The sequence below is a fragment of the Dicentrarchus labrax genome, unplaced genomic scaffold (assembly GCF_905237075.1).
Source record: "Dicentrarchus labrax unplaced genomic scaffold, dlabrax2021, whole genome shotgun sequence".
Classification (NCBI taxonomy): Eukaryota; Metazoa; Chordata; class Actinopteri; family Moronidae; genus Dicentrarchus; species Dicentrarchus labrax.
In genome coordinates, this window is record NW_026136711.1 from 19,588,136 (window position 1) to 19,614,998 (window position 26,863).

The 26,863-nt window shown below is 37.5% G+C and overlaps 1 protein-coding gene across 3 annotated transcripts; it reads right to left on the reverse strand.

Moving 5' to 3' along the window:
* Positions 1-26,848, reverse strand: rad18 (RAD18 E3 ubiquitin protein ligase). 3 transcript variants are annotated; one of them, XM_051415199.1, is made up of 13 exons: positions 26,672-26,847; positions 25,841-25,919; positions 25,126-25,187; positions 24,880-24,950; positions 20,002-20,432; positions 19,466-19,565; positions 16,976-17,163; positions 16,386-16,456; positions 16,174-16,234; positions 11,955-12,086; positions 8,615-8,741; positions 5,222-5,266; positions 1-304 (listed from the first exon to the last, which is right to left on the reverse strand). In XM_051415199.1, the coding sequence occupies exons 1-13, from the start codon at positions 26,720-26,722 to the stop codon at positions 205-207; spliced, it is 1,518 nt and encodes a 505-aa protein (XP_051271159.1). In that variant the 5' UTR covers positions 26,723-26,847; the 3' UTR covers positions 1-204. The 3 variants fall into 3 exon arrangements, with proteins under 3 accessions (XP_051271159.1, XP_051271161.1, XP_051271160.1); XM_051415201.1 differs by lacking the exon at positions 11,955-12,086 and having other exon boundaries at positions 26,672-26,848; XM_051415200.1 differs by lacking the exon at positions 5,222-5,266 and having other exon boundaries at positions 26,672-26,846.
* Positions 26,849-26,863: the final 15 nt, after the last annotated feature.

Here is a 26,863-nt window from a genome sequence, read left to right on the forward strand (position 1 = left end):
TATGTTAAAATACAAAACATTTATTTGAACCATGACACAGTTAAGTGAAAAGTGCAACTTCAAAAAATACTGTGAAATGCCAGACAGGAATGTGCATCAAAGTGACTTCTTAACATGATTGAAAGTAAGTCAAAAATGTATTGGTATCGATTTGATCCAGTGAAAATCTTTTGCTCTCCCTCCTTCCCGTTCTTCCATCTCTCCTTACGTTTTACGCCGTCGTTTTCCAAGGACGGGAGAAGAATCTGCATCGTCTCCTCTCGAGCTGGATCTCCGCTTTTGGACTGAGGTGCCCTCCGTGTCTCTAAAAAACAAACATTTTCAGAGATGACCTTTTAGTCTTTTGTAAATGCAGGAGATAGGAAAAATGCTAAATTACTGAAAAGAAAGATAAAGGTTGTATCATTAGTAGACTTTCATGTCCAGAACATTTTGTTGAAGCTACAAATATGAAAAGTAAAACACACTACACTGACACGTAAGTAAATCTAAACAGGTGCACTGTGTCCCATTTTGGCACACGGCTGAGCACTAATCATATACATTTACTATACACCAGCTGCTTGGCTCCTGCACACAATCCATCAGTCCCAAAAAAGCTTACACCAGTAAATTACACTAACTATGATGCTCATTTCTGAAATATGTATCAGCTATGGGCCCCAGAAGACAGTCTTAAAGTCATAAAGACCATGCATCATTTGAATCCATCTACAGTAGTAACGGTGAAAACCTGCCCTCTTCTCTCCTGTCATCCACCATCATACCTGGGTGTGTATCTTGAAAAAAGACACACTTCATAGTGTGGGAACAAGCTTACAATTTAATCACTTCAGAGATTAAGTTATTTTCCAGCCAGGCATCCGCAAACATGATTACTTTAACCATTACCGTTATGTGGATCAAGTCTATCAAGGCTTCAAAAATAGCCATAATGTACTGTATGTGTTAAATGAGAAGGTAAAATGAATGCCTATTTGCAAGCAGTTGCTTGCCTCTATGTAACCAGCAGTTCACAAAGTCAATTAACACCCAAAGCCCAATTACTTTGACCAACTACTGCAGAGGAAATGCAATAAATTCTGCAGACTTGCAATCAACTAACAGGAAATGGAGGGAGGTGAATTGGCTGAGTGCATTCATATTTGATTATCATGCAGCTAAAGTGATAGAAAAAATATTTTGGCTCCATCCTGAGCTACAGTGTGCGTCATCCATCCAGCAAATACGTTACAATGGATTAAGTGGTTGCTCACACCAGTAAAAATCACTTAGGTGTAATCTTAAGTCTCCAATTAAAAAGGGGAAATCAATGTTTATGCTAAAACAAAGCTCTTACATTAGTGGCTGTCCATCCAACAAAGTGACAGGCAAAACGTTTCCATTTTTGGGCAGATTAAAAGACAGATTTCTTACCAGAAAAAATGATTCTCTTTCTCAGACATGCAAAGTAAACTGTTCTATGTCGTGTTTTTTCTGAATCAAATTTGTCTTTCTGCACACAGCCAAAATGTATGACTGCTATGTTCACACTGTGGATCAATGGCATTGATCGGACAATTTGGAACTGATTCTCAATTCCCATCTCTACTCATTCTGAATTGAAACCCCTGATCGTAAAAAGTTAATCAAAGACAATTACCGCCTTAGGAATGTTGACAATAAAGAGAAAAGGTAGTTTTCTTTATGGCAATTTGGGGGCAAACAATTTGTGGTAAAAGTCTGGCCTAATCCATACAATGTCCACCGGCCGATGGCTCAACTGATTCCCTTCAAGTGTCCAACTGGCATATGTAACACTGGGCGCTATATTTAAGTTGCTTTAGCCCGTCTACCCTCGCTGCTTCCTCTGCAAGCTGCTTTGCAACCTGTCTACAACCCAGGTCCTCCTGTTATACTGCATCTGATTTAAACAATGTCATTTCTGTTGTCATTGATGCCTGCTCTGTTCTGTACCCTATGGGGTCTTTGCTGCTACTCTCTCCACCTTAGGCGTTCTATGTATGCACGTGGAAGGGCAGGTAGTTGTGCGCTCCCTGCCTTAGGCTTTCTGCATGTGCACGTAGAAGGAAAGGGAGGTCCCAGCACAGAGCCATACTGCATTTGGAAATAAAGATTTCTTTACACAAAAGTGGTCCTGACTGAACTACAGCTCATGATTTTAATTAAGTTTCTAGCGCCTCTCATGACGAGTTGAATCTTAATTAAATCAGTCCCAGTGTTAGACTACATACAATTTGGGGACATATCAGGTTAATGTTCACTTAAACATACAGTAATTTGAATAAAAGTGTAAACTTTGCATTTTTAAAATGCAATTTTGAATATTTAGGTGAAAACTGTCACATATGGACAAAAATTGTATCCCTTTCCTAAACTACTAAGCACTGAAGGAAACAGAATTGCCAAAATACAGTTGTTTTCCATAAAATGTATGAGTGGGAAATGCAGTGCACCCTACTGACACACTCAGTGCAACCTACTTTCAGTAAACAGGAGTTGGAAGACTTTATTTGACTAATTTAGGCCATTTTTAAAATTTGTTCATTGATTCAGTTGGTATAAAAAGAAAATGCACTATTACAAGTCTGTTTTTATTGTGAATGAAACCTGTTGTCAGAGTAACACATCTGGAACGAGCGCTCCATGACTCTAAATAAGCTGTTTTCTCTTATGGATTACCTACAGCCACATCAATATTTCTTGCTTCCATGTGAGCTCCACTGGGCTCCACAGCTCAGCATGCAGTGTTAGGTTACAGCCGCAATACTGAATCGCCTCTGACTTAAACTGGTGGACACCGAAATCTCTTCCTTAACAAATGTTCAGATAACATGGCTTAGAAGCCAAAGGGGAGCCCTGAAACCACATGTGGAAACACTTACAGCTTCACATGAAGGGCTGTCTTCAGCTGATCATACTTCAGATGTATATCACCCTCCAGCCAATGACAAGGTCCAGAGCCTCTTCATCGTATGTATTGTACAGACTAGAAAAACAAAATTCCAGCATTGGAATTTGGGTCAGAAGTCCGCATGTGGGCAGTACAAGGATGGGGAGACATCTAAGTATAGTGGATTACTGGTAAGCAGGCAGTTGGCCTCTGTGCAATGTGGATCAGAACTAAAACAATCAACAGTTAACTCCTCATCACTGCCAAAGTCTGACAATGGCTGGAGGACAGAGATAAAGCCTTGCCTGATGGAAATAGAATTTCCTTTCACACTAACTACACGTACAGACTCGGCTTCTGCACATTGAACAGAGGAGGCATTCCAAGGCCCAACGCTACGGGTGTACATACAGAGAAATGTGTGGAGGGATGACATTAGAATTAAACACTGGCAGGTTTGGACTTTGCTTCAAAGTGATTCAGAAAGAAATGAAACAATTTTGATTATCCACAAGCACAAGGTGAAATCACATTCCCGATGCATGTGCTTTGGTGGTTTTGTGTGTGAAAAATATTCTCCCTTTAATTTTATAATCTACATTTTTCTTCCAACAAAATATATGCATTTGTGGGCATACTGATGAACTAGACGAGGACAGGCTGTCATCTGAATGCGTTAGGAATGCTAGAATGCATTTATAATCATTGACTTTAGACTGTTATTTGTAGTTGTCCTACCAATGACCAGGGTTAATTTAGCAGCACAAGGCTACACCACCAGCAAAACATGACAAAGAGAAGAAGCAATGTTGCATAGGCAATGTGGGACCACTTTCTGTAACTAAAAGCTATGATCCTCCATCTTAGTGCACAGTGTGCAAGTAAATGAGCAGCGGGTCACTGCAGTTGTTTATGTGAGTTCTCGAGGGTGAAGAGCTGTGTGGTGCTGGCTTATTGCACTGTCAAAACCCTTTGACAGAGATGACAGCAGTAATAGCTAATAGTAAGATGATAAACAGAATACAGAAAGCAGATTTACAAAAACCGTATATATAAAGTCACAATATTCAGCCCACTTGTCACAGCTGTAATTGGTTAGAAATATGACCACCCTATCCCTGGACAATTAAATTCATTGCTGACATAACTCCGTTTCTGAAAAACAGTTTAATTAGATAAAATCATTTTTCCAGGGATGTTAAGCTGTCTAAACAATCACCACAAGCTCAGGGACACTAACTCAAGAAAAACTGTCAACTATTTATAAGAATAACTTGATGAGCAGTGCTATCTTGCTGCTTCTGATAACAAGTGAATTTCCCAAACGTACACAAGGAAAACGTTAAGCTGTGAGTGAAGAGCAGCGTCGACAAAAGCAGGCTTAAGAACATACAGTACTGCAGACATGATCTGCTCTTTTAGTCTTATTGTGGCTTGCAGGCTACAATTAAGTGCTTCTCAACTAAATAATCGTAGGCTTGGTCAAAAACAGTGACAGACGAGGAATGTCAAGGTATTATTATACTGAGATCCAGATTTTGGTAATATCCAAAAATGCATCAAATATCCATTTAATTTTCAGACTTATCTAGACAGTAGCTAGTTGCATAGTCCATTTCAGACCACAGCTTGCATCATGATATGGCTTAAGGTGTCATTTACATCCTCTGTGTGGCAGCATTATGTTTTCCCAGAACTCAAGCAACTCAAGAAATAGCAGTTTAGATGGAAACTGTATTTTGACACCGATCAACCTTATTTGGGTAATGTTGAAACGATATTAAATGGCAACATCAAAAATGCTAACTCATTTGAAACGGCATCAGTAAGTGCGCTCCTTGACACTGACCAGGCCAAAGCAACATCTTCTTGGCAGATATGTGACCATACCCAGAAAACAAAGGATTTGATAATATATGCTCACCGCTTAAGCAACACTACAATTATATAATACAAATACAATATGACCTTTTCTTTTAAATTACACTTTAGCACATCGTATAACCCATGAGCCAATGTTTTTTTATTTTTTTTAATGAATTACAAGTAGAAAAACAAAAGGTAGAATTTAAGTGTAAGGCGTGGGTTTCAAGTGGCATCAAGTGGCACAAAGGTGGTAAGGTGGTGTGGTAGTGTATGTCTCATGTATATTGTTTATCAACTTGCAGAAAGGACAGCAACAATGTGTTGACATCTAATCTATACATCAACACAAACATGCAATTACTTGTAATGGAAAATAGACATTCCTAGCATTAATGGGTGTCAGTAAAAAACTAAAATGACATTACTTTTCTTGACAGTAACTATGACAGCAGAACCACTTACTCAAGGTTTCTGGCAGGTTCTGGACCAAAGATGTCTGAAATAGAACTGAAATGGGAAAAAAGGGAGAGTAGAGAAAGAAAGAGAGAGAATAAAAAAGTTTAACCGATACAGGATATTGCTGTTTCAATAAACCAACCCTGTGCACTGGTTTGTACCTGAGTAACTCCCCTGAAAGCAAGCCCTTTGTAAATAGACTGATGATCTGCAGTTTATAAATGACACGTATTGTTTGAGACTAATTTGAGCAGGTGTTTTTATGTATCACACTGTATCAACTGTGAGTGGAAAGGCCATGGCACAGACAAGATGAAATATGTTATGGCCCAGGAGGTTATTTTAAAAGGAGTAAAATCGAGATTTTTAAAACAATGGGGAAAAAATGGTTGAATTGTTAAATTGAGATACGACTATTCCCCTCATAGTTCCCAGCCCTATTTTGAGGGGAGCGAGACTGAACCCAACCCAATGACAGGCATTAAGGATAACTATAAAGAAATAGCTAATCTTTTCGCTGATGGTCTTCTTTGTTAATGTAGGTCATATAGAGACATCAGTATTAAATTTAGACTATATTATGACCTGTTGAAAAGTCCTTGATGTATGATTAATTTTTTTGTCAAATCAACACTGGAGTGGGTTCAATAGCATATCATTAAATTTGTCTTGACAAATTAGGACTTGACATATTGTTTAAAGTCTGTGGAGTAATTAATTAAGGACATTCTCAGAAATTCAAAACTTATTATAAGTGAAATTTAAGTATGTAAATGTACGTATGCTGTTGTTACTTAAATATGACATGGCTGTTCTGCAGTTGTTACACCAGCTCATCTGAACTGTTTAGGTTCTCCTCTGGCACAAACATATAGTTTATGGCTTCTTCTGTTACTATCATCTCTATATAGCAACCTTAACAAGCTATTGTTGCAGCAAAGAACATTCTTGTTTTTGCACATTTTGAGGTTGTTTGAATCACTGATGTGTATTTTATTTGCATATCAAGTAAAGCCCACACCATCCTGGTGTCAGTACTATGGTTATTGAAGTGCAGTAGAGAGAAAGATGTGTCCATCCATTCCATTATCTACAACCACTTATCCATTACAGGGCTGTGGGGTGCCGGAGCTGATCTCGACTGACATTGGGCGGGGTACATCTTGGACAGGTCACTAATTCATCACAGGCTCACACGGAGACAGACAACCATTTATGCTCACATTCACACATAGAGTCACCAATTAACCCATTAACTTTCATGTCTTTGGACTGTGGGCCGGAGAACTGGAGAGAATCCATGCCGACATGGGGACAACAGACTCTCCATACAGAAAGGCCCCAGCCTCAGATTATTATAACAAAACATTATTCCCCTCAAGCAATAAAGTTAAAGTCTCTAAATTAAGGTCTGACCAAAAAACACAAGAAACAAAAAGATGTGCAGTTCAAGCGACATCTGAAATTATTTGAAAGAGATATATTTGAAGTTTGACCCTGCCAGAAAACACAGATATACCTGCGGCATTCAAGAATGTACATTAAACAAAGTAGATTAAACTAAATCAAATGGCTGTCATAAACTGAGAGAGATGGGCTTTTTCATCTGAGAGCTGCTGTAGTTTAAGGTTGTCTGTTGGTCTAACACACCATTAGCAAACACTGGGGTTTTCCATTTGGAACTGCCACAGATCACTTCTACAAGTTCTCTGATTTCTTGCTGCACATATGAGAACCAAAACTGCTGTAAAAAACAACAACTATATCAGTAACATATTTCTGCTGATTTTGAGTAAATATGGGAGAAAATAACTATACCAATTCTGTAAAAAAAAAAAAAAAAAAGAACAAATTGTGATATTGTGTTTTCGTGGAAGGTAAACACAATATCATTTATTTTAGTCAGGGTGCCTAAATGTATCGCATGCAGCTCCTCAAAGCTGGCCTTATGCGTTGAAAATATACTTTGAGTCCTACAATAAAAGCCACCGTCCACAAACACTGTGACAAATTTAGGGGTCTTTGATATAAAAGTAAGCAAGATGCTGAATAAATACGGACAAGAAACAAAGTCTCTCAAACTACCTCAATGCTGCACGGCTTAATTCTGTATTTTTCCATCCACTATTATCTGTGTTGATCTACTTTCAAAAGTGACACATTGGATTCCTGTAATATGCAGTTCAAACAAGTTGCATGTGTACATTAATAAAAAGTGTCAACAGCACAGCCAAATCACCATCTGTGATATGGACAAAGAAGGCAGAAAGACGTGCAGGGATTTGGTCTTAAAGTCACAACCTCTGTTCTGACTAACTTTAAAAAGGAACAGTTGCCTGATTCCTGCAGCACTCTGTTGACAGCACAGACAAGAGGCTATCAATATGAGTTTTAATGGTCGAGTGAAGGAGCATGTCTGGTTTCTTAGTCCCACATGTACAGACAAGAGGCTATCAAGAGTCCCAGATGTAGAGTTTTGGCTACTAGGCTCTACTTTTTAAAAACAGCTAGGGATCTCTGCTGTTTATAGTGACACAAGCTATGACTGAGCTTAGACTGTACACCTGTAGGATTTCACATGAATGCCCTTCATGTGATCATCTGTCCAGACTCATACGTAGTAAATACTTTGAAGGAAGTGAATAAAAGGCATAAAGTGCATTTTTTTTGCTTGTTACCAGCTACATGAATGACATACAGACTTTAGGGTCAGGAATTGGAAGGAACCTCATGATACAACATTTCACCTATGTGTAAATTTAGAATGTGTTGTGATTGTGTATTTACTATACCGCAACATTACATTTTTGTAGTTTATGTAAGTAGAACAGCTAATTAATACTTTCACTTTTAGTCTATATCATAAGTAAAAATTTTAATGAGGAAGTGTATTTAAATGTTATGTGTTGGTTCATTCTGTTGTCCAGGCAAAGCTTGTCGTCTCCATTTTACCCTAATTTGTTTAGGTCTGAATGCAATTAACTGAGATTGAGTTACCACAATAATTGACAATACCATGTTGTAGTTCACAATAAATTCTAATTAAATATTAAATTAATCACAGATCATTACAATGCTGTCCTGTGAACGCCACATAAGGGGCATGAAAATAAATGCTACCATATTTCTGAAATGAAGATAGTCAGTAACAAGCTCAAGCATTCATGAACTCCACGAGTGACATGCATAGCTATTTCAAAACAAATCAGAGAGGTTCATACCCATCTTGCAGCGTTGTCACTGTGAAATTACATTTAGTCATATTCAAACTGTGAAAAAGTAGTCAAAAATCAGGATACCACCTTACGGTGGCATGAAAATGACTAAACCTTGTCAACATGCTTTGAGGGTGTCACCTACTGTAAGTGAATCAGGATGTGTCCCATATCTAGGGCTCACCTGCTAATGGACACGTCACTATAAGTGGGGCTGGCTGACAATTCAATCCTTCTTGCAGATGACTCCGCGTCGGCTTCTTCATCTTCTACCTTTATCACTGAGCAGCCTTTTGATTCTGCAACTTGATCTAAAAAGGAGGCAAAAATATATATCATCATGTCAAGTATCCTGGGGGAATCAAACAGTGGGGAAATTACCTGTCAAAAGGGGTATGCATAAAATGAATGCCCTGGACAATCATGTCTCCCTTGATCACCAGATTTTTTTACATAGTCTCAAACGTAACAGTCCTGTTGATACAATCACATATACCTAGTCTCTGACACAGTGGGAGGAGTCATGCAATCTTTTGTGCCTTTTTATTTGTATAATGTGCACAAAATATTAAACATACAGCACCATTAAGTCATTTATTTAGTAAGTATAAATCCCACTTCATTTAAATCTGCAATAACTGACTTTTTGGCCACTTGAGGGTATGAATTTGTGAACACAACATGGACATATAATCATCTTTTCAGTTGATAAGTCAAACCTGTTAGCAAACAGTTGTTCGTCTACACATTCAACAGTTATAGTGTAACATGATCATTAATTTGGAGTTGTGCTTCTGTCCACATAGTGATTGTTAGTCCAATATTCACTATCTTTCAGCTCTATTTATGTTCCAACTCCTGAGGGAAATATCTCTCTCTTTAGCTGCTAAAAGCTCCACTATGTGAACCAAGTAGTTGCTAACTTTGTCAGTCTGTTATTTGCTGCTGAGTAGGTAACGTACCGTGGGTTTTTAGAACTTTTTTTTTGGTTGCAGAAAACAGCTCTCTGCAGTGTCGAAAAACATTTATATGTGAGAGGCGAGAGTAAACCATAACAGTATAGTTATAATCGCCACCAGGGTGCAGATCCATTAGTAGCAAAGAGAAGCCAAGTTTCATGTAATGTAATAGAAAATGACCCTACTTCAGTAAACTCAGTAAACAGTTTCCTAATGACTTTTTGGTCTCAGTTGCTAGTTTCAAGTCTTCTTCCATACAGCACGATGTTCCTTTTGTAAATTATGTTCCCATACTTTTGCCATGGCAACAGCTGCGCATATAGATGCTGCGGCTGGTAGCTTCTTCAAACTTGCTAAATTTTTTTTTTAATCTGTATTTTTTTCGGCTTTATTGCTGAAACATTATTGAATGTGATTGGATATGATTTTAAAAAGGGCTAAGGCAAAATTGCTCAAATCGACAGGACCAGGAGACATTAACTATGGCAATTGCTGCACATTCAGATGCAGAGGCCGCTAGCTCCTTCAAAAATTGGATTGGAAGAAATTAAATGTGCAGACGAAAAAAGAACAATTAATATCATAATTTATTCAGTGAGGCTCAGCAGCTAACACAGCATCAGCTGGTGTTTTTAACACCCCCCTGCTATAAACTGAAACTTGTTGGTCCTTATTTAATTGGTTCTTATTTAATTCATATATCATAGTGGGGGTTGGGCCTAAATGTATTACATGCAGCTCTACATAGCTGGCCTTGGAGGTTAAAATACTTTGACTCCTTCAATAAAAGCCACTGTCCACAAGCACTGTGACAAATTTAGGGGTCTTGATATAAAAGTATGAAATATGCTGAAGATAATCATCATTAGAGACAAGTGTTTTAGTTCTAAACTTGTATTTGTTGTTGAACCATCCAGCTGCCACTAGGAAGACAATTTCACTGCCACAGTTGCAATGTGCCAAAGGGCAACTACTTCCTGAATTAACTGGTGATACCTGAGAAGATGGGCACAGCTGTGGTGCAACAACTCAATTTCCCTTGACCAACTTGAAGCTTAAATAAGAACAAGAAACAAAGTCTCTCAGGCTACCTCAATACTGCAGGGTTTGATTCTACATTTTTACATTCACTACTATCTGTTTACATCTGCTTTTTAAATAAAGTGAGCCACTTTTTAATCCTGTAATATCCAGTCAAAACAAGCTGCATGCATACATAAATAAATAAAGTGCCAACAGCACAGCCAAAACACCATCTGTGATATGGACAAACAAGGCAGAAAGACGTGCAGGGATTTGGTCTTAAAGTCACAACCTCTGTTCTGACTAACTTTATAAAGGAAGAGTTGCCGGATTCCTGCAGCACGCTGTTGACAGCACAGACAAGAGGCTATCAATGAGTTTCAATGGTCCTGTGAAGGAGCATGTCTGGTTTCTTAGTCCCACATGTAGAGTTTTGGCTGCTAGGCTTATTTAGAGAAAGCAAGTGATACGTGCTGTTTGTAATTATGCTCAAATCTATGATCGACTTGTTTTTTTGGGGGGGTTGAGTACGGGTAAATGGATTTCTGAATTTCCTATGCTATCTAATAGCATATTATATATGCTGTTACGGGGTAATCAATCCCCCATTCAAGACATCTGGGGTGCCTTTGTATTTTATCTAGGAATGACAGACTTTGCCCATATGATCTCGGGATATACAAGTAGCTCTATGCAGTGTTTTCGTTATAAACATTTGTACATTAATATAAGACATAGTTAAACTAAAGTGTATTACCCTAGTACAATCGTCATTTCATCACTTTTATTTATTCGTTTTTGTTTTGACTATTTTGTTGTTTGTACTGAGATTTTGTTCATGTGTCTTGTATTTTTATGTGTCTTGTATTTTTGTGTGTCTGTGTAGAGATTTATACATATACTAATATGTGTGTATATGTACATATTAAGTTGTTCAAATCAATAATAAAGAATCTTCAATAAAGAAACTTTAGAAAAGAAAATACAGATTTTTAGACTGAAATAATCTACAATAATATTTCAAGTTCCTTGGTAGTGTTGAAAGTCTTTCCACCTTACAATCCCTCTTTCCTTCTCTGCACTTCCTCTAACATTTGGTCAATTGTTTGCTGCATTTGCAGTTGTTCCCAAAACAAGTCACACAAACACTGATTACAGTTATTGAATATTGTATCTTTATCCACTCTTGCCAGATGAGCACAACAATGGAGCACATGGTCATGTTGTGAATTTGACAATTTGTGAATTTATTTTTTGCACTTTTTTCCCCCACAAAACTCACCCACACACACACACCCAGTGTCACAACCCCATCAAGCTGTACTGCATGACTCATTTAGCATTTTCTAACAAAATTTATCATCACAAAGCAATTCATTTGTAACCGTTTTACAATAGCAAATGTTGTTTTGTAAAGACACAACGGGAATTTGCAACAGGTTACCATTGGGATCAGGTGACTTGTACTGAAGAGAGGCTTAAAAGACTCCTGTGGTTAGAGTATATTTTATTCCTCGAGAAAGGTAATAAGTGTTGCAGTACCTGCAGAGTGTGTATCTGGTGCATCCTCTCCTTCCACAATGACTTCCTGTTTGATACAAGTCTGTCTGGTGGTCTCTAGGCGACCCCTAACCTGGGCGATGAGGCGGGAAAAGTCACTGCTGTGCTGCTTCCCTGCAGGCAAAATAGCATATGTAATGGAATAGGTAAAGGACAGAATTTTAAATTCCCTGCTGTATCTGAGGTATGCTCTACTCTGTACAGTATGATGTTTGGGAAAACATTAATATTTATAATGAATGTGGAATGCAGAGTCATTTTTCTTCAATATCTGTAACACATCAAGCCAGTCATATTAATATGTTGACTTTGAAATGGCAAGACCCAACCTTGAAAGGTTGTATAGATTTAGGAAAATACAAGGTTTTATTCAACACCACAGATGCCAGCTCCAAGATGAGATCCCTGTGGCAAGAAAAACATCCTTTTTCTACTATAAAAGGAGGCCAAAACGTCATTGCAAAGAAATTACAGCCAACTGTGAATGGAAGTGGACAAAAGAAGAACAGTTTTGGAAGTGATCCAAAAAAAAAAAATAAAAAAAAGGATTTAATCACTTTCCACAGAAATTCAGAGCATTGTGTGATCTAAATATCACCACTGCTACTTTAAGTTCAGGATTGCCGTTTTACAAAAGTCACAGTTTCAAGAGGAAGTACTAAATAACAAAATCTGAAGTTGATAGAAATAAAACTGAAGGAAAAGCCACAAACATAAGCTATAAGTTACAATTCTAGGGAAACCACTGACAATGGCAGAATTTCATATGTAAACAATTAGGTTTCATTTCACTTGGAGGCAAAAATTGTTATTTTTTATCATGATCCTTATGAGTTGTTACCCTGGCAACAACTAATATTCCTGGGGTCCATATGTGTTTAAATGTATCCATTAAAGCTGTTATTGGTAACTATGAGCAAGAATATTTAAATAGCAATCCAGCCCTCCCATTGTTTTAGCATGCACATATGGAAAACCTAATTAACTTTTTACCATTGCATTAATGAGTAGAGAAAGCCTTTTGTGACTTACAAATCACGGTGACATCTCATGCACGTTAATTTCACAAGGGATGCAGCAGAACTAGTACACATAGCTTTAAAATGCACTATCCAGTATGATGAATCAGCCAGGTTAAAAAATGATCATCTAAGCCACATATAAGTAAAACTGAATGTCATGTATCCAGACTCAAGACTACAGAATAAAGTGCAACAGTGGACATTGTTTTTTTGTTTTTGTTTTCAAAGAATGCAGTTGGGAAGTACATATACAGCTAAAACGACTCAGGGGCTCCTCCCATGAAGCAGGATTTCCAGGTTTTTCCTTTCGGTTATTCTGAGTTATGAGAATGTTTGTCTGAACAACCAGCTACTGATTGTATTAACACTAAAAGAACATATTGTCACACTGAAGAAAAGGCTGCCAGCGCCCCGGTGGATTCGTTGTGTGTGCAGACGCGTGTGATGCTTTCACCTTCCTGTCTGCTCATTCACAATTCCTCATGCTGGCAGAGTGAGTCATCCACATCCCCCTCTGATAAATCAAGAGGTTATCACAGCAGTGCAGCTATTTATAGAACCCACCTCCTGTGAGTCACATCCATTTTTCAACCACTTTTAAAGTTAGCTCTACAGAGTTATTCCCAACATGATTTTCATCTTGTTCGACCATGACAACATGACTTCGGATAATGTTCTCTGATGCTGCTGTTCTTGCTTGACCTCTGCTCTGAGGATAAAGCACAGACCTGGTGTAGATTTCTGTGTATCTGTATGTTTGAGTGATTAGCTATGAGCTCATAGCAAATGGAAAACAATCTTAGACATGCACTTAATAGCCAAGTAACCCTACAAGTCATAATAACACTGGATGGCAAAAACCTAAGTCACCTCATTAGTTTTACATTTTCATTACACCCCTTGCTGCTAAATTACTCACTGAAGAGACAGCAATCCTGCTGGTTTCTGTTGCCGATAATGCGCTGGAAGGTATATGAACTGCTACACTGAATAAAATAAGATTGAGATTACGGCTGGGTGACACATTGAATACACAATATCTTAATGATGTTTTAGAAGACACAAAAGTACGCAATATTGTGAATATTGCCTCTTCAGTTTCCAGAGGAACAGTTTCTACTTCTCCACTGCAACAATCACTCAACTATGACAAAAATGTCTTGCAGTTTCTGTGACAAATTACCTATCAAGCGAGATTCAGGTCTCTGGTGGAAAAATAAGGTTCGGTTTAAAAGCCTATGGTCTGCTTTGGAAAACGGTCATCACAGGCTGTCATTAGGATATCCAAAGTGTATCTAATCCTAAAACCTCGTTTGAGACACCTATTTCTGAGACAAGTTTCCTAAAACCTTTGTGGCCACAGCTTGTGCCCTGCATTGTTCTGTGGGCAATAATTCAGGGGAGGTTTCTTTTAAAAAAAAAAAAAAAAAAAAAAGGCCATGTTACAGTTTGAGGTATTCTAAAAGAATTACAAAGTAGAGGTGGGCCGCCACACCTGAAATAAAGGCCGTCACCGCTAACGTCAGACGAAATGACTACACTTTTATGTAATAAAACAAAAAGCTTCAGAGAGAAAAATAACAGTCAGTATTCCACCTTGGTTAAAAAATTTCCTGAGGGAAGCATTTGATCAAATCTGAGGTGCTGCCTTCAATCCCTGTCCTTGTCTCATGGGTATGCGTGTGGGGGCAAAGCCAGCTTTATTTGTACAGCACCTTTCAAACAAAAGGCAGTTCCCGGAGAACACATAATACATAGAATAAATTAAAAAGGCAATGAAAGGGAAAATGAAACACAAGAAGATGAAATAGAATTAAATAAGTTAACGTTATAGTGTTGTTTCAGGAAAGTTGTACTAGGCAGATGGAGTTAGTGCAGAAAGTTGTAAATTGTGTTTATATCTGATTAATAAAGTCTATTTGGTCTTAATTTTGGTTCTGTATGAAACACCCATATTTGAAGCTAGTTCATAGAGAATATCTTAAATATTCAGATATACTGTATAACAAAAGTGAAAAGCTTTAAAGTTATTTTCTAGTTATGCTGCCTTGCCCTCATTGAGGCACAGATGCATTGCCTGCTTATATTGGCGAATCTTGTCTTTAAAAGCAGTAGAGTCAATATGATTCACAGCTTCACCCTCAGTCAAATAGGAGGACTGGATAGAGGAGCCCTTCTCAACGGAGCCGTAGTGTGCATCACTCCAGCAGAATGGAAAAATCACACCAAAGCATTGTTTAATATTTGTTTTTTAAGTGCTATTAAAATATATGTTGACAGTTAAAAAAAGGAGAAAGCAACATTATGAACCATTTCAGTGAACACAAAATTGGTCAATTCAACCAGAATTCATAACCAAATTTATATTCTGGAGAGAAGTGGTCCATCTCTCTGAGATAACAACATTTTGCATTTCAGGTGTGTTTCACTGCAGCTTGTCATGTTTTTCTACAGAAAACAGCATTCATTCATTTTTCACTCAACTCATACACAGTGTTGGACAGTTTTGGCCATTCAGCTACAAAGCACAGAGGGTTAAAGTGTGATCAAAATCTTATTTTTCAGTAATGGTGTAAATGTATATCAGGAACATTTAAACTTTTTTTTTTTTTATCCAACAGGAGGTGATTATCATAAAATGCGTCCTTTTCTAATAATGTTCTAGATTTAAACCGAGTGTACCCTGAGGCACTATTTGAAATTAGTCTGTACCCTGGCTATGCATAGGAAGAGGGGAAAGGAGACATGAGGTTGTAATTTCAGTAACAGCTATTACAGTTATTGACTTTCCCTGGTACTTTTTGTTATTTTGTACACATGGCAAAAACATTGTTGATATTGTTGAGATATTTTTTTTTCAAACCTTTTAACAGTGATCAAAGATGGCTGGCTAGTTTGTTTCTCTTTCTGCAAAGCTGTTTGTTGCAGTTTTTTAATTAGTAAAATTAGGATTAGTCATTTCCTCACATGCCGGCGTAGACCGCATATGCATATTGGCCATCAGCCAAGTCTGTATTCAGTGCACCTTTTAACAGAATTCGTTGAGGTTATGCAAAACAGTTTCATCAGTTTACTTGTGTTGCCACCGTTTTTTAGCCGTCAGCTTTATGAGTCAGACCCCTAAGGTGTTGACCAATTGATAGTGAGTGTCCTGAAAAGAAAAGAAAAAAATCACTTACTATAATTTGAATGCATCTCATCAATCTCCTTCTCAGTATGTTTCTTTGAGAACACCAAGACCTACAAGAGATTTGAATTGACAAAAACATTTACATTAGCATTAATGTGCATCAATGAGAAAACAACTGCCCTATTTAAGCATGATTTTAGATTATTTTTCATTTCATGTTTCTACTCAAAACAAACAACAGTTCAAGCCGTTAGTACGTACAGGTTTGGCTTTCCCCTGCATTTGATTCCTCATCTTTTCATTGGCCTCCAGCTCTTTGGCAATATCTTCAGCTGTTGACAGAGGAAAGAAAAATCTTCATTACTTTTGAGTTCACAAATATTGCCCGTTATATGAATTGCGCTACCGAACACATAAAAAGGTTTTGACCCATGAGGACCCTGTTCAAAACTGAGGCCTACCTAGGTAAGCCAATAAAGAAAAACATAACCTGTAAGATCAAATGTGTACATACATTTTCTGTGTAAAAAATGACTGAGAACCTTCCCAGCTGGATGTTTACCTATAGGTTCAATATGAATTTGGTGGTTTTCTTATTCACCTTCTAAATTCATGTGCATATTTGCTTTCAATGGGTAGCGGTCGACCAATATGGGATTTCAATGGCCAAAAATCGCATTAAAAAGCTGGGCCGCCAATTGCCGATATATAATACAGATACCAAAACCAAGAAAATCAATGACGACACATACATTTCGTTAAGACCAAAAACAGTAGCAAAAGTTACATTAGTCCATCTTCTGCAAACATTAAGTATCACACTCATGGTATAACAGACTAAATGCCTTCACCTGATCTTGGGTTTAGGGAATCACACTCGGCATTGTAGATGTGTACAAACTCCCGGTGTCTTTTGATCAGCTGGTCTCGAGAACCTCGCACTGAGAGATGGCACTCCTTCAGCCTCCTCTTCAGCTCCTGCAGGGAAAGCAAGTTGTACACCAACCTCCCCATTGGACGCCTCCCCTTGCCAAAGGAGCTGCAACAGACATGTCGACTAGTTTATTTGAGTAATCACCAGATATTACTTGATAATGCCTGATGGAGATATTTCTGAGCGCAGCTGTAAACTTCTACGACTGTACTAAATAAAAGTCTTGACAAAATTATTATTATGGAAATGTCAACTTTATCATATAGATGACGCAGTGGCCATATCAGCTGAGCTCATACATTGATATTAACTGATGGGAGTTGCCATTTGTCAGACTGATGAAGGCACAAACCTCTGATGAGCCACGGTTCTGTTATAATCAGACAAGGCAGTCAAATATGCCTTTTTTTCCATTTTTCTAGTTATTAAGGTTGGTAGCAAGATCAATTCTTTGTGCTGGCTGGCTACATGAGGCCAGAATTAAAACCTCTGCAATTCATCATTGTGACATCAAGGTCTACTCCAGATTAAGATTTTGCACTGCTACACAAATATGACCAATCATTAACAGAACTTCGTAACGGCTGCGTGGGTCATTAATCATAATGATAAACTAAGTTTCAAAGGCCACTGACAAGGTTCAGTTTTCTGAAGTTATGTCACAGACCGCGTCTTCAGCAAGATATGTAGCCTCCAAGGAACCAAGGAAAATCGGTGTAATTTCTTGTTTTTTGTGATTTCCTACCTTTTTAGGATTTTAGGGACTTATTCAGATTTGTTTTTAAAGGTTTTGTAGAATGTCCATAGTAGTGTACCACAGGATCATTTTAGGGTGAAAAAATAATCCAAACTTAGAAGATAAAAAATATAAGCGTTTTAAAGTCATTGGTCCAAAATAAAACCACAACAGGGTGATGCAGGTTTTGAAGCACCTTACTAATAAATTGCTAATTTAACAGCAATCTCATACGTTCTCCTGCCATACTCATAAGTACAAACTTTGTATTCTTGAGGCAATTTGCATATATTTCATGACACCACTTGGGAAATCCAATATTGGGTACCAATGTGTCTGAAAACATTTTGTGGGTGTAACATTACATGGAATTACCCCATTTACTGAAAAAATAGAATTTGTATAACTGGAACTAAATAACACAAACATTGTTATTTTCTGGTCCACAGAGGACAATGTTGTTTTCAGCCTCTTCCTGTCTGTGTCTGTATCTGTCGGCTCATCTGAGCCTCCTGCATCGTCTTCCTCTTCCTCATCATATTCTTCTATCGCAGGTTCAAACTCATCCTCATCTCTGTCATCATCTGACGGGTCCACATCTGAATCTCCCACACTAATCTAGTAAAGAGTCCTTCCTGTTTCAGTTGCGTCTCCTACAACAATGTGGAGCCATTAAGTACATAAAGATAGTCCTGGTGTCCAGTTGACATTCATAATAGCTATTATTTCAAAACAAAGACAATTTAACTGATTTGAGAACTAAATATATTATTCCTGACATGTTAATAAACAAGAACATATATGATTATCATAGTAAAAAAAACAAACAGATAAACAATATTGGATTTATCTCTCCTATTTCTATAAAATGTGCTTGCTCCTATGTCGTCCATTTTGAAAAGAAAGAAAGAAAGAAAGAAAGAAAGCCAGCGTGTTTGCAGTACAACAGGGATTGATTAGAGTAGCTCCAAGAGTATAAGGTTATTCATGTGAACAAAATGTCCACTACAGAGGACACAAGTCAGTGGGCTGGGTCCCAGGAGGGCAGCCTGGCTGTTAGTAATACTACAAATCTAGTAAGAGTTGCAGTAATTCTGCCATTGTAAGCAAACAAAGTAAGCTTGTTAGCACTCAGGGCATTTAGTGTGCATGTCAAAAAGTCAAAAGTGCATCCTAGCTAATATTGGAAACGGGGAGAAATTACTAGCCTAACTCAACCCTGAAAAAAATATTTGTTCTTCTTATATCATTGTCATGCAATCCAAACCCACTGCATATGTAAGTGGATTCATCCCGAACATTCAACAAACCCCATAGACAAATCTTAAATAGGTTTTCAGTTTCATAGATCTGTATCTTGATTTGGCAACCCTATATGTAGAGTTGTCAGTTGTTGGTTCAGAAATGGCCCCAGCACACAACTGCTCTTAAAACCTCTACGTATCCCTACATTTTTCATTCTTTAAAAAAAAAAAAAAAAAAAAAAAAGAGAAACACACAATGCTTGAACCCTTGATCAGTGCATATTGCCACACTTCTCTCATCCCTCTCATCTTTGGAAAATCTATTAAATGTCTAACTTTTATCCCACCTCCCTAGAGAGCATAACAGCTTGAGCAAACAATAGTAGAGAGCTTTTATTTAAGTAGTTCAGTTAAGTGGGTATTTCACCTCCGCAAGCTTTCCTTCTTCTCTCCTCTGGAAAGACATGTGTCCAGGTGCTTGTTGATAAACTGCTGGGACACACTGACAGAACACACAGGGCAGTCCACTGCAAAAAGATACACAAGATGATATTATTAACAGCTTAAATAAAAAAAAATTTAAATTAAAAAAAAAAACCCTTTACTTAAGGGCCATTTTATGTTTTGCTTTTTTGCTCCTTAAGCTAACCTTTCTTTTAGGGAACATACTGGGTCTTTTATCCCTATTACATATGAGAACTTTGTAGCATCCGACCGACCCTAAATGTACCAACAGGCCTTTTTCAAACTAGCTCCTGCTCACAACTGCATCACTATGACACAAAAATTACTTTTGACACAAACTAAAGGTGGCTTAGTGTAATGGATTTCCCATACCAAGCAAAGTTAAAGAATCAGCATATTGGTTCCAGGTCACAGTTACCGTAATTGTTGATTGTGAGTTAATAGGCCAGTTAGATGGGATGGTGCAGCGTTTTTAAACTAGAGGGAGAAAAGCTTCACCTTTGGGCACAGGCTTTATGTCTTGTGATGGTGACGAGGAATGCGCCATCTCAACCAAAGTGCTGATACTGTGTGAGCCTCTGTCCTCCTGTTTGACGGACATCAAACCCTGGATAGATGCTTCCTCCACATCCATCGGCTCTTCCTTCACAACTATTGGAAGTTGAGTGGTTGCTGAATGTAGGTCAGCGTCATTTGCATTGTGGGTCCGTGCAGTCTCTATTTTTCCCCGCTGAATACACTGAGCGACAGAACTTTCTTGCTGGGTTTCTTTAGTGGGGGATGGTTTAGGCCTCTTTTGGAAAAACTGACTCATAACAGAGATGTTACACTTCTGGCCTTTCTCTCTGGGAGTTTTGCACTTGACAGCTGAAGCTGGGGTCTTTGGCGATATTGGAGGAGAGTCAAAATTTGCTTCTGACAACTGCTGCCTGGAAAAAGAAGAAAGGCAAAGTGAAAATGTGTGTAGTGTATGATTTAGACATGCAGGTAACTATTCCCTTTTCGAAAGCTTAAAAAAACATTCTGATACACACACTTCTTTCACAAAACAACAAATTATCTACCTAAAAAAATACTTATTAGCACGACATAATATTCACAAAAAGTATATTATATAGCATAACAGACTGAAGATCCCCTTAAAAGTATGTGCCAATAAATTCTGTTGACAGTAAAGTAAGCCCATTGACAATAACTGCACCTGGTCAATTATCTCGCTCCTTTTCTACTGAGCGAGAAAAAGTAGACACTTTGGCTACAGTCTTGGAAATGTGGAAAGCAAACAAATTGCAGCTGGGCCATTACTTGGCAATAAAATGGAACCAATGAGGTGTGTGATGTTCTGCTTTCCATATCTAAAAACTTATTTGTGCTTATTGTCCCCATTAGAGCAGGTTCACAGACATTCACACACACACACACACACGCGCACACACACACTTGCCAAAGTCGCTTTGCACAAATGTGGAAACATCTGACCAAAACATTTTAACCGCTCAACTTTCTAATGCGAAAAATGATCTAGCTAAGTAGTATATTTAGAGAAGGTAAGGACTTTTTTTTTTTTTCCCTTTAAATAAAAAATTACCAAAACCTCCACAAGTTACAAAGTGAAAGGTTCCAGGTCAAGTAGGGACATTTAACATTGTCCCTACCAAAATTGTAGCTTATTGTATACTTTTAAAAGATACATGCACTGTTACTTAACGGCACTGTTACTCAACACGACTTGTATAATTCAAATGTACCACCTTATATCACCTTACATTATAGCCATTAGTTGTAACTGTTTCTGCCTCATTTGAGCAAACAGGGTTTTTTCCATCACTTTATTATGTCAGATGGTCTTAAATACAACTGTACCGCAGCAGTTTACTGGCTGTTGCCACTGGTAACACACTAGCCAGGGGAGCTAATCAGACTATATTTTTAGAAGATTTAGCACATATTTAGTGCACCGTGTTCAAAATTAGTAACAAAGATTACACCATAATTACTTCGTGACAGACTGGTAGTATTTCAATACCATTATTCAGAAAGCTGCATGACAATTTTGTTACCTTTAATGTGTGAATTCCTGTTTCCCCTATAGTCTGTAAATGGTGGGAACAATCAGCTAAACAAGGACTCTTAAGATCACCAGGGTAATTCAATTTCAAGTGACTTCAAAGTGCCTTTTGTGAAGCACTAAACAAACACCTCTTTAAATATTCAACATTATCAAGCAGGCAGATAATGGAAATAAAAACATTTAACCATTTCTAGGATTGTAAGTGAAGACAGTAACAGAGTACCTATTCCCATTTTTATTGCCTTATTCCAGCATTTGCACGATGACAGATTCTATTACTCCTCTTCAAAAATAAAATTCAAAAGGCAATTTACTTAAAGACTCATTGATCTTCCTAGACCTATAGTGACCAAAAGAGCCAAAAGCAAATCAATACCATCTACTTAATTACACATACTAATTGAGTTTAAATTGTCCTTGTTCCTTCTTCAATGTGAAGAATAACCTTTTGTAATTACAAATTAGTGTTAATTGCAAGAATATCTACTATTGCAGCTGGATGCTAGTGACCTTAAACACACGCCCGTGTGCTGACCCAAACTCATTTGGAAACCCTCTGAGACGCACAAGTTTCATAATATGATAATTTTTTGACCAAAGTTCTCACACCCCTCACAATGTACAATATTCTTAATAATTACTCAACCCTAAAATTTCATTTAAACATACTGTACTTCAATGACGATGACAAATGTAAAAGATGTTCTGGCTGTATTTAAAGCACATACAAATGAAATGTAAAAATTAGAACATTTTAATAATAAAAATTACTCAACGGTTTATTGGGAGAGAGAGAAATAGACTGAACTGCAACAAGGCACAAATGCTTATCAAAAAACATTGGTATCGGCCAAATTGCTATTTGAAATATCGCTTTCTGCACAGAATTTCATAATTGGTGTATCCCTTGAAAAATGAATAGAGCAAATAATACCCATAGACTAAAGCTTCTCCAGAAGATGGGCCATTACGAGAGAAGGAAACAACGTGCACTGTATTCACAACAAAAAAAGAGCAGATTCAATAATTTGTCTGACATTTTAATGTGTACAAGCTCCATTTCTACCTGAATAAATGAGTTTACAGAGTGAGAAGAGAGACTACAATGTAGCTGGTTACTCTGATAATATAAATGTGTGGCACTGTGATAACAGCTAATGGTTTGCTGGAGAAATAGGCCTCTGGTTTAATGGTAGTAAATTAGTGCCATCAGCTACCCAGTGCAGTGCTGTTACAGGGAGAAATGTGAGTGACCCAATGACAGAAGCAATCCACAAACACTTGCTAAAGCAGAAAACTTAGCAACCACATGCTCAGATGCAAGAGGGACTCAAGTATATTTCCCTGTATGACTCTATACAGACCCCAACATCGAAACTTAAACAGAAATAGTCTTCAAATGTTTATTTATTTCAAAGCAAAGGAACTAATCCAAGACTAAATTGTTTGAGACAAGTATATTGTTACATAACAACACTTTATGACGGAGTCACCTATCAAGGAATCCCATTTTTCAGACACTCGACAGGAAATTAAAAAACGTAGGAAAGAGCAGCTGCGTAAGCCACTCTTTCGTAACAGTGATGACAATCAGAAGGTCTACGGTTAGAAGGGAGACCTTTCAGAGCGTTGATAACATTGAGGTGATTGATGAAAGGGAGAAACATCATGGCTTATTGACCGATAACAGCGCTCGGACATTATATCAACATGAGCCCAGACATTGAAGAAACACTTCTGATGAGTTTAGTTTGAGTTTGTTTTTTCCCAGGGAAAATGCCCACTGATGATCGGAAAGGAGTCAGAGTTAGACAGGCTTATTTTCATCTATTCTTCCTCGGGAAATGGATAGATATGGACAGATATAAAACACTCTAAAACACGGATAACACTCCAGTCTCCATTTCCAAAACAGCAAGAGCAAAGCAAAATATATACCCTACCCTACCCTACCTAAGGAGAAGTGTGTTCTTGTTTGTTTGCGTCATTATTGCATTAGCACAGATAAAAGACTAGTAAGAACACAAAGTGGGGGATTACATTATAAGAAATATGTCCCTAAACCAAAAGGGATAAATAATTCCAGACGCTAGGGTGACCTATTGAATCTTGATATTGTACATTTCAGTTTATTTCTCCTAACGTGACAATGCAGAAAAGCAGCGTGTATCAGTCTGCCTAAGACAACAAAAGAGTGCAAGCTAGCTGTACCCATGTGACCAGTGCTACTAATAACAGAACACTCAAGTCAAAGGAAATATTTTCCTACACTGTGATTAATAGTGGTAGAGAAAGAAAAAAAATACAAAAATTTACCAAAACATTTCCTTTAGAACAGCTCTGGGACACCGCTCCCTACGCCTACAATGCAGTTGTAATGAAAAAATAATATCAGCCCTGAAGCTACACAACAAAAAGAAGTGCAATACAAGGAAAACCTTGAATGACCTCAGCTGATGAAAACAATATCCCCATTTCATTTACAGAAAATCCTAAAATCAGAAGTAGATTACTGGGAGGCAATTACAAGTGTTTCTCTAATGCTGGGAAATTGAAGTAAATCGTTTCCCTTGTAGACATTCTGTAATCTCGTCAATAACAACAGGATCCCATGAATCACCATGGTAGTTATTTCTCTCTTCAATTCTTAGAACCATAATAAGACAAACTGGAGAGAGGCTCAGGTGACACACGTGTTCATGACGAATAGGTTTTACAGGGATTGTGGTGTAAGTCTTATTTCCTGATCTTTTTATTATTCTGTTGGTCTATCTCTGGGGGCAAAATAATTCAAAATAATGACACAAAAACTCTTGTATGCTGCAGACTACAGTATCAAATTAATTATTTAAAAGGACGGAAATATACTTGGATTTAATAGTACTTAAAGGGTGCTCTGACTGATCAGTCACAGATCGTAATCGGCCGATATTCGCTCTAATTAGTTTGATCAGTGTTCTCTATAAACGGCGATCAGAAGAGCCGATCAACTGACGCCTTTATTTTATTATTCAGTCTTTGATACATAGATGTACTAGGGCAGGCTGCTGGTATATAAACGGAGTCTTGTTTTAGCGTTTAGGGCAGTATTGTATTTCAAATTTTCACTGCTTGTATTGACAGTAGTACCCTGAATTCAATGTAGGTTGGTTCATATTTTATATTTATCATTCACCCTGATAATAATACTGTTTTATAAAACACATGTACTTGTGATTCAGGATGCACTCTGGTCCTTTTACAGAGAACGTTCTGATACTTTCAGACAGTTTACTTGTAACCATTTATAATGTGTTGAACATTACCTTGCAGATTGAAAGTTTACGACCAAGTCATCCAGTAAACGATTGTTTCTTAGATCTTGTTCTGTTGCTTGCTAAAAGAGAAAGAAGAGGGTTGTGAATTAAATCTGTCACCTTAATCAAATTAATACAATTAATTAGAGATGATGACCTGCAACTGAGACATCTTTATTGAGGTTATGACGTTAAAGATCATGCAAATGAAATTTGGGAACATAACTATGCATTAAGAGTTAAGTGCATACTTACTGTATTGCAAAGTGGACACTGCAACTTATAAGAGAGAAATTTTCTGATGCACAAGGAGCAAACTGTAAAATGAAAAGCAAACAAAGGTAATTATCAATTAGCCAGCAGGTAGGTAATTTCCTTTCTTTCAAAGTTTTGATTTAGTGATAATTTGGATTCGTTCTCTCTAGTGCACAACTGTATACAATCCACATGAGGACGGTGGTCTATGGAGACTCAAACACAAAGCAAAATTCAGAAGCAAAAGGATTCAAAAGCATGCAAAGTCTATAGACACAAAACAGATGCAGGCAACCTAAAATAAACTTGCTTCAACTTAAGCAAGGAACTCACTTGATATTAAACACAGAGAAACCAGCAGGATCCAGTGGGACAGACAGTCACGATGACTACAGTTCTCTCGCTCATGGTGAGAACGATAACAAAACTAACATACGCTCTATTTGTAGCAAGTAGCAAACATACAAACACACATACAAGACAAGACATTCATTATCATTCAAATGTTCAACTCTTATTGCTTTGAAATCAATTTCAAAGAACATCAAAGAAAGCAAAAGTACAATTTCCACTTCAAAAAGATCTTGACTGGATTTCGCTTGTAGATACAGGTCTCTTAATGGATTTGCTTTCCTATGCTCAATGCTTTTGCAAACTTCTCATTACAGTTATTAGCACCGTAGCTACTTTAAAAGCTGCTCTTCTTGTTACTTACAGTTGTGAGAGCATTTAGTCATCATTGAAATATTGAGGAAGTCAAAGCAAATGGGACATCGAAGCAGGGCATCAACATTCTGCAGATGAAAAAAAAAAAAAAGATAAAAACCATACTTGTCAAACAAATCAACTTGTCGTTCCCTGGCAACAACCAAAATATGACACAGAAAGTGTAGAAAACTAAAAAAGCAATAATACATTCAACATCTGGCAACATTGCAGGATGCAGTTACAGAGGATGAATAATTACTTTTTTGGTGAAACTAAGCTAGTTTAAAACATTCTTACTGTAATAGAGTAGTTGCATGTTTTAATCATATATTGTATACACACATTTTAGAATTATAAACACCCTTTTTTATCATCATAATGTGTGCTGACAGAGTTACACAGAACTAAAATGTTGATTTTCCTTTCGGACACTTAGCCATGAAGTTGGCCTGGAGTTTCAAACACATTCCTACAGAAAGGCTCACAGTTCACTGATTCCGGGTCCACTGTTACTGTAGGATCAATGCAACATTAGTTAACGTGAGTAAACATTAGCATAACGTTAGTTAGCATCGCAGCTATAGGTCAGCTAACGTTGATGTTAAGTTAGTAGCTAACATCAGTCAGTGGCAGAGAAAGGATTTATACTATTTAGCTCAACATGTTGTTGTTGTTGTTTTAATCCAAGTTAAACTGCTTTAACGTTTCTCGTTACTTTATGGATAGGACTAGCTAATGTTAGTTGTTTTTTATTTATTTAGGTTTTTATTAAGCTAACTAAGAGCTAACATCAGTAGCCATGTTAAAACAGTTACCATTTAAAACATATACAACTTACTTTAAGACATGCAAAGGCGGGTGGAAAATCCGCTTCAATCTGAAGGGCCATTTGTAGTAAATAAAAGTAACAAACGCTGTTTGAGAACGTCACAAAACTTTTTGTTTCATTAATCAGCAACTAAAGTCCCGCTCGAGGGGATGCTGCGCGCCTCTACGTCATTTGACGACTTCCGCTGAGTTGGAGTTCCAG

What these genes read in the sequence shown, in the direction of transcription:
- rad18 (XM_051415199.1), bottom strand. Translation starts at nt 26,722, where the DNA reads ATGGCCCTTCAGATTGAAGCGGATTTTCCACCCGCCTTTGCATGTCTT. An exon ending in GTAAACTTTCAATCTGCAAG is followed by an intron (nt 20,433 to 24,879) that starts GTAATGTTCAAC and finishes TTCTTTTTCCAG; the next exon opens with GCAGCAGTTGTCAGAAGCAA. An exon ending in TGCAGGGGAAAGCCAAACCT is followed by an intron (nt 16,235 to 16,385) that starts GTACGTACTAAC and finishes AATCTCTTGTAG; the next exon opens with GTCTTGGTGTTCTCAAAGAA.